Source organism: Vigna umbellata, chromosome 1 (assembly GCF_029865625.1).
Source record: "Vigna umbellata cultivar VRB3 chromosome 1, Vumbellata_1.0, whole genome shotgun sequence".
Lineage (NCBI taxonomy): Eukaryota > Viridiplantae > Streptophyta > Magnoliopsida > Fabales > Fabaceae > Vigna > Vigna umbellata.
This window is the reverse complement of record NC_142165.1, coordinates 46,298,310-46,309,983: the sequence shown is the minus strand read 5'-3', so window position 1 is coordinate 46,309,983 and position 11,674 is coordinate 46,298,310. Positions and strand designations below refer to the sequence as shown.

Below are 11,674 nucleotides of genomic sequence, written 5' to 3'. Positions count from 1 at the left end.
CATTTTGTTATTGAAGAAACATAATAAAATAGACGTAAACTTCAGCTGGCACGCAATATTAAACAGAATTAGGTGAGAGAACAACAATGCAATGTTCATGGATTTGCCATTGGTCCACATCACATATATATGGCCTCACTTAAATAGGCTTTTCCTTGCCATGCTACCACCATAATGAACTTCTCAATTTGTCACATTTCATGCTTTTCTTAGAAACTACAACATGGCTACCTACCGAGAAGAATATGTGATATTTTCAAACTATATCTAATAATGTTGGAACTTCTTGTTAAAGAGTCCATGTCAATCATAGAAATTATCAAAATTTAGAAGCAAATCTCATCTTTTTTTAAATACTATACAAATACATGTTGGAAAAATAGATGTTGAGCGCACAATCAAAAACAAAATCATCCATGAATAATTGTATACTCAAAATTAACTATTTTTTTACCTCAGAAAACTGAACATGCTTACATGTACACGTATAAAACAAAAAGTAAAACTAAAACATGAAACAGTCACAAAATGTGAAGGTAAGCACAAGCTCCATTACGTGTAAAATTCCACTTCAGTGCTAGAGACTCCAAAAACAAAAAGAAACACTGATGAGGTACGTGACACCCATGTGTATGAGGATTCTACACACACCATAAGTTTTTCTCTCTTCTACTAGATTCCTCCAGAGATTGAAGAGACTCCTTACGGATGAGTAAGAAGCAGATCCACACTCCAAGTACAACAGTTTTTGTCATTTATATTTTACATTCAATTTACTGTCAAATAACTATACTAAGTCGACTTATTACAATACAAGCCCCAATACAAAAAATGATGATAAAACAGACTCGCTATTTAACTTTAAATTGACAACACTCAAAGAATCATACAAGAAAAGCGAACCTGGCCTGATCTTCGTGCCCCTAGTGTTTTATACTAGGAATGAAAGACCAAGTTACAAAAGAATATTATGACAGAAGAGTCTGTTTTAACTATGCAATTTGAAAGCTGGATGGTATCACTTGTTAGACCACTGAAATTCTATTTCTAGATTCCGTGGCGGCCCACTTTTACTTTGAGGCAACAAAGCGTACTCTCCGGCCACTGATCCAAGCATTACCACTCGATCAATCTGGATTGTTACTTTCCCGAATTTACTCTGTGAACAAATCACATTAGAGGGGTTAAACAAAGACTAACCAAACAAGTCTTAAAAACACTGGTTAAGGAAACAGATAAAAAGTATTTAATTAAAAATGTTTATGTTAAAAATATAAAATCCATTTAATAATGAGACCGAGAAACAAAATATTTGAAGATGAATACACTGCTGTGTTTACTAGACGTTTTTCTACATTTACCTTTCCCACTTTGCTCTTATTTTTGCAAGAAATATGAAGCTTCTGGCCTTTGGGAGGACTCTCAAAGGTCCATGAAAAGCTCTCATCCCACTCTGGATTAGGGCCAGTTGAAACCACCTGATCAACCAATTATCAAGGATATTAGTAATACAGTATATTCACTTTTCAGGAAAAAGAGTATACAGAATACACTATGATGTCATAATAAAAAATCAACAGTTTTTATATACATTCAGCCAAAACCACAATGCTCTTTGCCTTTATGATTTTCAACAAGCTTAAGCTCTTACATGACATCTTGAAACTCAAGAAGGTCAAAATAGTTTGCAACTTCAAAGTGGCATTAGATAGAATGCCCAAGATCAAGGGACAAGTAAAATTGCAAAACCATCAATTAAGAAAAACCTATACTAACAGGGAAGATTTTTTCTTTTTTTTGACAAAAAGGGGCATGCAAAAAGTGACAAAAAATTATTTTGGTTACGTGAATAAATTATTCAGCCAATACAATACGTAGCAAAACCTCAGCAGAATAGGTAGATGATCAAGAGGTGTTCTTCCAGGAAACAGCTCTAAAAATGTAAATCCTAATTGAGTATTTTTGGTCTAGGTATGATTTGCAGTGAGAAAAGGCGGGTAATATTAAGTGATTCAAGGGTTAAATTTGTAGATAACTGGCATGGAGGACAAAACCCGAATTTTCTTTTACACCCAATCTGACTGGATCCTGGTGCATACTCAGACAAAGCAAAATAGCCCTCTCTTCCCCCGTAACAACACACAAAATATCCAAGTTAACAAGAAAATAAGAAATCATAAATATAAAAAAATGACCTGGGTTTGCCTTGGGGGAGTGTTGCCGAGTGTAAGCTTGCAGTAAACACTTGGGTTTCCAACGGATTGTTTCATATTGTTACCACGTTTGATGATCACTACCAATGTCCCCGGCAAACACTGCAACAAAAATTCTGCTTTCTCCTGAAACCGAGGTGGCCCAGACTGTATTAAGTACTGCAGCAGTGGAATAGCATCTGCAGCTGCAATTGACTGAGCTCTAGAAACTTCAGCTGGGCATGCTGACCAAGCTTGTCTGAGCAGGAAAAGTGCATCTAATGCTGCTTCCTGACACGCTTCTGAACCTGTCTTTAAGGCTGTAACCAGATGGGGAATGCTAAGTGTCGATGGTTCAGTTGCTCTAAGTCTTGGGAAGTTGCTAAATAGAGAATTTAAGGCTTTCAGATACTCGTCATTCACAGTTCCAGAAGCCCATAAATCTTTTTCAATAGCAGCTATATGAACAAAAGACCTTAGTTAGAGATAAAAAATGAGGAGGGAGAGATGTGTTTCTGCTTAAATGAATCACCATTGTTCATCAATCAATTCTGTGGAAAAACTGCAATCTATAATTGTTAAAGTAACATTAATTGAATACTTAATCAAGCAAAAAAGTGCCTAGTTTTGCTACAAGACTACATGAGCACAGCTACAGTATGTTGTCAAATTTAATGATAGGTTGAAGTTCAAAGGACACAGGTTCCTTAATTTATATGCTTCCTACCATAAATTTAGGTGCACGATCATTTAAAATTAGCTCTTCTATTGCTCATAAGATTTGTCCACTTCTTTGCATGTAATTTATTTGATGAACTTCACTTGTTTTATTGAAAAGCTTTTAGAAATCAAGCTATGACTCGGCTTGTGAAAGTGAGTAAAAAATCATATATCAAGTTCAATGTATCATAACGTAAAAAAAACACCAATTTTTGTATCAATTTGTTTGACAAGGGTCGTGTTTCCTTTGGTGTATCTTTAGCTTTCCCAAAATATTTAATATAATGTTTTAAATATAACTAAACCAACATAAATTTATGGCCAGAATTGCACACAAACACTCATCACCTGCATAAGAACTTATTATTATTGTTTAAAAATAATTATTTTTCAGTTTCTAAAGTATTCATTATTCAAATTTACTCCAGCACCAAGGCTACCTCTTCTAGAAAGTAAAATGAGGGCATGCTATCATGCAGCTTTTTTCAGGAATTTTGAAAGAAAAAAAATAATCTCAGAACAGCCAGGCAGTAAAAACTGCAGGATAAGCAAAGAGAATCGTACCAGTTATCGCTCTGACTGTTTCACTGGAAGCATACTCTTGAATAGTATTATTTGAGAATAAAAGTTTAACAAACATCGCAGCCTGAACTGATGTTTCTGGATTACTTGAACCTATCAGATCCAGTACAACCTGAACACCACCAGCCTCTGCAACTGCTCTTCTATTTGATCGACTATACATCACAAGATTCTGCAAAGCACATATGGCTACAACTTTCATTTCTTCTGTTGGTTGGTCTTCAAGCACGTTTACTAAAGCACGACAAGCTGAAACTGCATCACTTGTTCGAGCAAGGCCCTCATTCTGAAACAGATCCCCGAGAGCCAAAGTTGCCAATAACCTTGCCTGCTGTGCTTGAGTTTGTGGGTCCAAAAGGTACTGCGATAGTGGTACGATAGCTGATTTTGTTACTTTTGTTTCTCGAATCTTTACATTGTTCAGCAATACTTCTAAAAGTCTTGCGGCAGTTTCCTCACACTGATGAGATCGCAGGAGCTCCAAGAGAGCCTCTATAGCTCCACTTTCCGACATAGCTTCTGCACTAGTTCCATCATCGTTTTCTAGCACCAAAAGAGCATTTAAAGCACCAACAACCGTGCTCTCTGAGCCAGATCGAAGCAACCTTACCAATACAGCAATAGGCACTTCCAAGTAGAATTCAGAGCTAAACTGCAGAATACTAGACAAAACGGAGGCAGCAGACTCCCATAAAGCGTGAGGAAGGGAAGGATCAGCTTGCAATATCACTTTGGAAATTTCAATGACACCACCCTCTTTAGCAATTTCGTTTGGCCATGTTAGTGCAATACTAACAAGGGCTTTTACAGCTCTCTGCTGCAGTATGTGTATACCAGAACCAAGAACTCGAATGAGAGGGCCAATTGCTTGCTGTGTCACAGGATCCTTCTGAAGGCGTTCTTCGAGAAGTAGATGTGAAAGAAGCTCAGCAGCCAACTGTTGCACTGCTGAAATTGAAGAATCGAGCAAAGGGATAAGTGGTTCAATAACTTGGCGAGAAGTTAATGAATGGTCAGCACGACACTTTGGATGTTCTAAGATATTAACCAAAACCTGCAATGCACTGTGCTGTCCATCAGGCCCAAATTCCTGCCTTGTCAGTAACAAAAACAATGGTTCAACCACTTTACCAGCAGATGGTCCTTTAGCTATACTAGCATTATTAGTCAATATACGCAACAATTCTGCAAAAGCTGCACATAGATAATCGGGTGCTTCATGTAAGATGTCAAGTACGCTTTCAATAACTCCAGCTTTAACCATCTCCATTTTACAAGCAGGCCTGTCTTTTCCCAACTTGACTAGAGCTCTGGAAATGGCCTCATGTAGTATATAATTTGTACCCGACAGTAGGCCAACAAGAGGAACAACTGCACCATGTGCAGCAACTAATTCCGCCAGTTGCTCATCATCAACAAGCCTATCCAGTGCCCTGACAACTGAAAGCTGAGCTGGACTGAACTCAGATACAAGGAGAGAGACAAGAGGTTCAACACAACTTGCAGCAGCTGCTGTGGAGCGAATCCTTGTATTTCCAAAAAGAGCACAACATAATTCAGCAGCATCCCCTTTCAGATCCATTGAACAACTTGATGAAAGGATCCTACAAAGAACTTCCACTGCATTCTTCTCAACATCTGCAACAGCAAGAGCTCTTGATGGATTTTCACTCAGTAACCCCACCAATGCAGCAATGGCAGCATGCTGCTCCTTTTCTGAACCAGTACTGAGAATCTCCACCAATGGTTGAACAGCCTGCCGAGCAATCTCTGCATTTCTGATGTGATCAGCAGAAAACAAACTTTCCAAGGCTTTTGCAGCACTATACCTTGCACCTCTTCCTCCTAACCGTAGCACAGCTATAAGTTGAGCAACAGCGCCAAATGCTGATTCGTGTCTTCTTATTTCAGCACTGCTAAACAGAATTCCTAGCAGATCTGTAGCAGCTTCTTCAGTTGCATCTTGCGGACTGAGTGAAAGATACTTCGTAAGTGCTTCTAAGGCCCCAGACTCCACCATTACACTCATATTTGAAGGGCAATCTTTACCGAGCTGAGTCAAAAGTACAAGTGCCAAAAAGGGTGCCCCTGGACGATCTGGAATTGGTTTGAGCAGATCAACTAAGGCTGGTATAGCCTTCCGAGAAGTGGCTCCAACTCTTATATCTTCAACTCGAAACAACCTCTCAAGAGCCACTTGATCAGGATAACGCACCAAAGAAAATTCCTCTGACAATTCCAGAAGATCCTGTATATCAGTATCAGCACAGCCAAGCAAAGAGATAAGTCCACCTGCTGCCCCAGAATTTGCCACAGACAGGAGTGTTCCCCTGCTACCATTACAGACAAGGCTAGCTATAGATTGTGCAGCAAAATATTTGTTTGCTGATGGCTCTGATTTCATTAAACTGGTAAGTGCTGGTACAGATTTCATAGTTGGATGTGCCCGTATGATATCTCTATTTTGAAACAATATCGCCAACAACAAAGCATGAATCCACATGACGCTATCTTCTTTGTAGTCAATCTGCATGTTCACCATATTGAGCTAACCAGGTTTATATACAGAAATAAGTCTCATAACATTGTTCAAGTTTTACAGGAAAGGACGCCTTGAAGTACAAGGTAAACATTTACTACAGAAAATTACAGTTTAATACATGAAATTTTGGTGTAATTCAAGTTTAAAAACATTAACCTCCTTATCTCCCCTTCTCCCGTCTCCCTAGCCGTGAAATACTAGAAGAAACATAACACTGTAGTGGATAACGATTAAGTTAAAACTGTGATAATTTTTCTTGACACTGATTTGCCAAATAAAGTACATACACTATCCGAACACTTTGTTTTCTACTTTTCATTCAAAATTCACTTTGTCTTGAACAGTTTTTCATTCTATAAAGATCTCAGTGCCTCTCCAACCATTATGTACAATTTCATACAACTGAAAATCTAGAAAATTATCACAGGTAATGTTTCTATCAAGGGGATAATGTGGGAGACTTTGAAACTTTGCATGAACTATAGGATTTTAATTTGCTTCTGGAAAAAACTTTGGGGTGGGAGCAGCAGAGAGTTAAAGCATGATTTTCTATTTCAAGTACTACCTACCTATGATCAGAATCAGATGAACTATCCATTTCTTTGGATTGACAGAAAAGCTACTTAAATACCTGAGAATATTGCGAGAAACAATTCGAGATTCTGTCGATGAGAACATCAATTGCTCCAGCCTCCATTATTGCAATTTTATTTTTTTCATCATTACAAGCAAGAATAGACAGTAGCCATAGCGCCAAGTCAACACCACAGATAAAGCTAGTGCTAGTGTTGGATTCAGAACTGTTGGCCTCTTCTGTTATGTGCCTGCATATGCTAATGAGCTCCTGGTTGTCACCATCCAGGTAACCCGAAGAAGGCACTGCAGAAACAAGAATATCAACAAGAGATCGAATAAGATCAAAACACAAATTCGATGAACTCAGATCTTCCACCAGTCTCTGATGATTTGCTTTAGAAGTACAAATAAGGAGCGCTGCTCCCCCAATTTTGACCTTTACATTTGTGGAACTAATTATCCTCTTAGCTATTGAAGATATACATCCAGGTGCTGACACAATAGTCTCTCCTAAAACAACAGGCTGATCCTTACATAATCGAGATAAAATCTCAATAGTTTTATCCTGCAACATTGGCTCCGAATCAACAATACACAAGACTATTGGGCTTATGCTTTTAGGGAATTCAGCCAAAACAGCACAAGCAGATTTAATATTTTCTCTGGTCTCTACCGACCTGGACAGTATGGCAAGTGCTTCTAGAGCCTCCGATGTAGCAACAGATCCATTGACAGCAGAATCTAAGAAAGAAACTAATGCAAGAACAGTTCCAGCACGATTCACACAATCAGTTACAGCATAATCTACAGCCCGAGAATGTAAGAGGCGAGCAATTGCTGCTGCAGCATGAGTTTTTCCCGAAATTGTGCCTTCACATAATATTCTAGTGGCAGGTAAGATAACTTCTTCTGCAATAGCTTTCTCTGCAACTTCACCATCCAAAATAAGGTTTGCCAGAGCACATGTGGCCATCTCTGCAACTTCCAAAACTGAAGAATTTGCTAGTGAAACTAGAGGGGATAATGTGTCTCTGGCGATAGTAGCTACATCCCTGTTCTCTTTGATGGAAAGAAATATTGCAGCCAGGCAGTGGGAGGACTCAATCAGGATACTTTCAGATTCAGCATTGAGCAATTTCTTGGCTGACAAAAGAGTTTTGACGGCAATGCTACTTTCACGCACATCTTTCCTTGTTTCAAAAACTCCTGCCAGAGCCGATGCAGACTTTGCCTGAGTTTCTTCTTTGGCAGAGCCCAATAATATTATCATAGTATCAAATGCATCGCTGGCAGCACTACCTTCACGTAAAATGTCACTAAGGGGAGCAACAGAAAGCATACTTCTTAAAGCGTCCAAAACATAAACCTTAGAATCAGGAAGATCACTAGTCAATAAAGCTGTAAGCTGACTAATGGTTGTAGTATCCGATTTATGAATTAAATGATTTAAAGTTTTTGCAGCAATATCCTTCCCATTTGGGCTTCCATTTTTCAATAGCCACAATAATGCAGGAACAGCATCGGCACTTTCAACACAAGCGCGTATATCTTCGCTATGATTGCACAGGTTCTTAAGGATTGTTGCTGAATCTTCCTTTGCTTTAGCTGATCCTGTCTCCAAAATTTGAACGAGTGGAGGTATGCCACCAGCTGCAGTAATCGCCCATTTACTTTCATCATTTTCAAATGATAGAAGGCAAAGCAGGGCAACTGCGCACTCTTGTTGCTGTTCTGATGAAAGCCCCAAAAGAGATATCAATAGCTGAACTCCTTCACGGCCCTGAAGTGCACGCCATAGACTGCCTTCACTTTTGCACACTGTCAACAGAGCTTTTATAAGCTCGTCTTGCACTTCATTTGCAGCCATTGTTATCAAACCAACTAGCAGATGTTTTGCATCCGCATTTGCAAGTTTATTTGAAAGTACGGAATTTCCATACAAACTGGCAAGTGCTTCAATGGTCCGTTCCTTCACAAGGAAGGGCAAGCGAGGTTCAAATTGTTTGAGTAATGTCTGCTCGACAACCAAAGGATCTGATGCTCTGGTTGATTCGGCCTTGGTATCATAAATCATGAGAGCTGATGCCAAAGCTCCTAATGTGTCAGCAATTTGGGTAGGTGAGGTGCATGATTCAAGACTTTGACCAAGGCTAGATATGACATAAGACAAACCACCAGAGATGTTTGCTAGAGCACTCATAGCATTCTCTTGTAATGCTTGAGCACACTCACCCTGCATGAATTCTTTGGAAGGAGCTATGGTAGCATTGATCAGAGAAGGAATACCATTAGCATTGGCTATCTCTCGCCTTGCTTCTTTGCACTGAGCAGAAAGAGATTTAAGAGCACCAGCTGCTTCAGCTCTAACAGAGTCATCATTACCAGGGCCTAATAGTTTCAGAAGTTGTTTTGTCACCTCCGCTGTCAACACCTTTGAACAAACAGATGCATCCTCCATCATTACAGAAGCAAGTAAATTGCACACATTTGCTAAACTGCTGGGCTGTCCTTTTGCCAGTAACTTCACTAATATGTCCACTCCTCCAGCTCGTATAGTTGCATTCCAGAATCCCTCAGTGTTGCTGGAGAGATTTTTCAATGCACCAGTCAATAAACCTTCAACTACATTTCCTGCCTTTAGACCAGTTTTAAGCTGCTCCCAGAGCACTGGTACAACTCCTTCAGTTGAAAATATTTTTGAACCAACATGATCCTTTACACCACCTTGAGAAACAGCATAAATAGTCTTTGCAGCAGCAATTTGTCCTTCGGTAGAACTGGACTTTAATAGACTAAGCAATGGAGGAATGCATCCTCCAAGCAAGACCTTCACCTTTAGTTCATTTTCTTTACAAAGGGAGCCCAAGACAGTTGCTGCCTGTATCTTTACATTCAATGAACCAGACCTGAGAAGGGAAACAAGTACTGGAACTGCCTGAGAGTGAGATCCAACAGCACTAAAAGCATTTTCCCGCATATCTATAAGCTCCAATAGCTGTCTTAAGGAATACTCTTTCTCCTGCACAGAATAAGAGCTCTGACGCAACTGCTCAATGCATTGGGCAACACTAGCTAATGTTCCATCTGGATCCTCCATGCTGCTGTTACGCTCTCTGCAATAGCAACCAGTTAAACATGTAAGAAGCCAAAATTTAGTGAGCTCCTATTTGAATGTCCCTATCACATAGTTCATAAACAAAGTGACCAATTCACACGGTTCTTAGTTCAGTCCCATAGGTTAGACTGTTAGCTTACTTAGCTGCGAGCAGAATAGAGACTAACAAACAAATGTATTAAAAAAAGGTGTTACAATCATTGATTGTAGCAGCTTTGTAAACAATTAATCAATAATTTTAATAGGTTCTTAAGTATTCCTGTGTGACAAACCGACCTAAATCCCATCTTCAGAACAGAATGTGGAGTTGCGGGCTCTGAATCTTGAGTATTCCTATCACCATTTCTTTCCTGCAATCAAAAGATGTTAAGGTTTGTTTCATATCTCTGAAAACATCAAATAAGAGATGGGTTGTAACAAAAATAAACACAGAAAAAGGAATCGCATAAAAAGAATCAGCCTGTGAGATTTGTTGTTTCTTTCTCTTTTTCCCAGGCATAAAGCCAGTAACGGATGGATAACTAAGTAATTCAATATAAAAGAAAGAGATGTAACGGGAAATCAAGCTCTAATGGAAGAGATATGAACCAATTCAGTTTGATTACATTCCTCAAAAAGAATTGTTGTTTTCTTTTCACTACAGATTATTCATTTATTATCTTTTAGGATTGCATCTTATTGAGCTAACCCGGTGGAGACCTGAGGAAGTGAAAATAGTTCTTCGGCAATATAAAACATCAGCAAAGAGCCATGCATCTAAACAAACCCCTGAACAGACAAGTAAAATACGCGAACAGACACAAACCATTTTACAACCGCCATTCACTTCTTTCCATTTTCTACTTTTGCCCTGCATCCCAGAAGATCTATTGCATTTGCATAGTTAATCATACTACAAAAATCATCCCTCACCAAATTCATAATATCCATGAAACCGGACACACTGTGAAGAACCGTCAGAGACTGTATTCTAGTTATCAATTAACATACGCATCACGCATCAACAAAAAGAAAAGTAAACCCTCCACATCTGCACAATGAAATCACACAGTTCCTTTAAACATCCATGAATGAATGATCCCCAATGACACGTCCCAGAATCGCGAAACGTCTAGCACAAAACTGCAAAACATTGACTGAGCAAAGCAATGGACAGCAAGCATAATGAACCCAAACGGGAACGAACAAGATCCATAAATAAACTTCCCGCCATGCAAAGACTGACCACGGCAAAACACTTCTCACTCATTCTGGCACAAGAGAAAAAAAGATCAAACTGTTGTAAAGAAGAAGGTACCAGATCATTTGCATTGTTGCCAGCGTGTCTCCAAGCAAGTGTAGTGGCCATGGTGGCTTGTGGTTGAGTCGAAGGAGTTCAGATCTGGAAGAGTGAAAGCATCAGTGAACTGACTGATTGAGATCCAAAATAGGAAGTGGTAAAGACATGAGAGGAAGTGAAGAATGGTAGTGGGAATCGGAGGGAATGAGAAGGAGTGAGTACAATAGAAGAAGAAGAAGAAGAAGAAGATTATGATGATGATGAAGAAGAAGATGGTATGGGTTGGGTTGGGTAGAGGATAAGAAGACGAGAGAAGGAAGATGAGGAACAAATGTAGTTGGTTGCACCTTTTTCTTTTATTTTATTAATTTTCACTTTCTGCCTCTGTTTGATTGTGTCTTACGTTTTCAACTTTTTGTTAGGAAGTGTCTGTAAGGTGTTTTTCACGATCTCGCCGTCGTCACCGGAGCACCGACAGTGGCAACTTCAGCTCCACCTCAAAGCTGACTCACCTAGACGTCGCAGTCAAAATTTTGAGGCCAGGGGTTTCATCGCATATAATTTTATCCTATTTTTTTTTTCCTATTTTTACGAATAATTATAATATATTTAAAAATCACCGTTTTGAACAAATTTAATATACCAATTTGAGTCAATTCTACCAGTTC

At 39.1% G+C, this 11,674-nt stretch overlaps 1 protein-coding gene across 1 annotated transcript; it reads right to left on the bottom strand.

Moving 5' to 3' along the window:
* Positions 1 to 531: 531 nt before the first annotated feature.
* Positions 532 to 11,499, bottom strand: LOC124841618 (protein CELLULOSE SYNTHASE INTERACTIVE 1-like). The gene is made up of 8 exons (XM_088103376.1): positions 11,354 to 11,499; positions 11,025 to 11,108; positions 10,004 to 10,077; positions 6,668 to 9,725; positions 3,477 to 6,021; positions 2,196 to 2,650; positions 1,362 to 1,478; positions 532 to 1,159 (listed from the first exon to the last, which is right to left on the bottom strand). Exons 2-8 carry the CDS (start codon positions 11,073 to 11,075, stop codon positions 1,019 to 1,021), a joined length of 6,441 nt encoding a protein of 2,146 aa, XP_087959502.1. The 5' UTR covers positions 11,076 to 11,108; positions 11,354 to 11,499; the 3' UTR covers positions 532 to 1,018.
* Between the last annotated feature and the right edge of the window lie 175 nt (positions 11,500 to 11,674).

Bases quoted from the DNA above. Each gene is read 5' to 3' on its own strand.
- LOC124841618 (XM_088103376.1), bottom strand. From the start codon at position 11,075: ATGGCCACTACACTTGCTTGGAGACACGCTGGCAACAATGCAAATGAT. The intron at 1,479-2,195 runs GTCATTTTTTTA...TTGGTTGATCAG, and splicing joins CTCCCCCAAGGCAAACCCAG to GTGGTTTCAACTGGCCCTAA. The intron at 1,160-1,361 runs GTAAATGTAGAA...ATTTGTTCACAG, and splicing joins ATAAGAGCAAAGTGGGAAAG to AGTAAATTCGGGAAAGTAAC.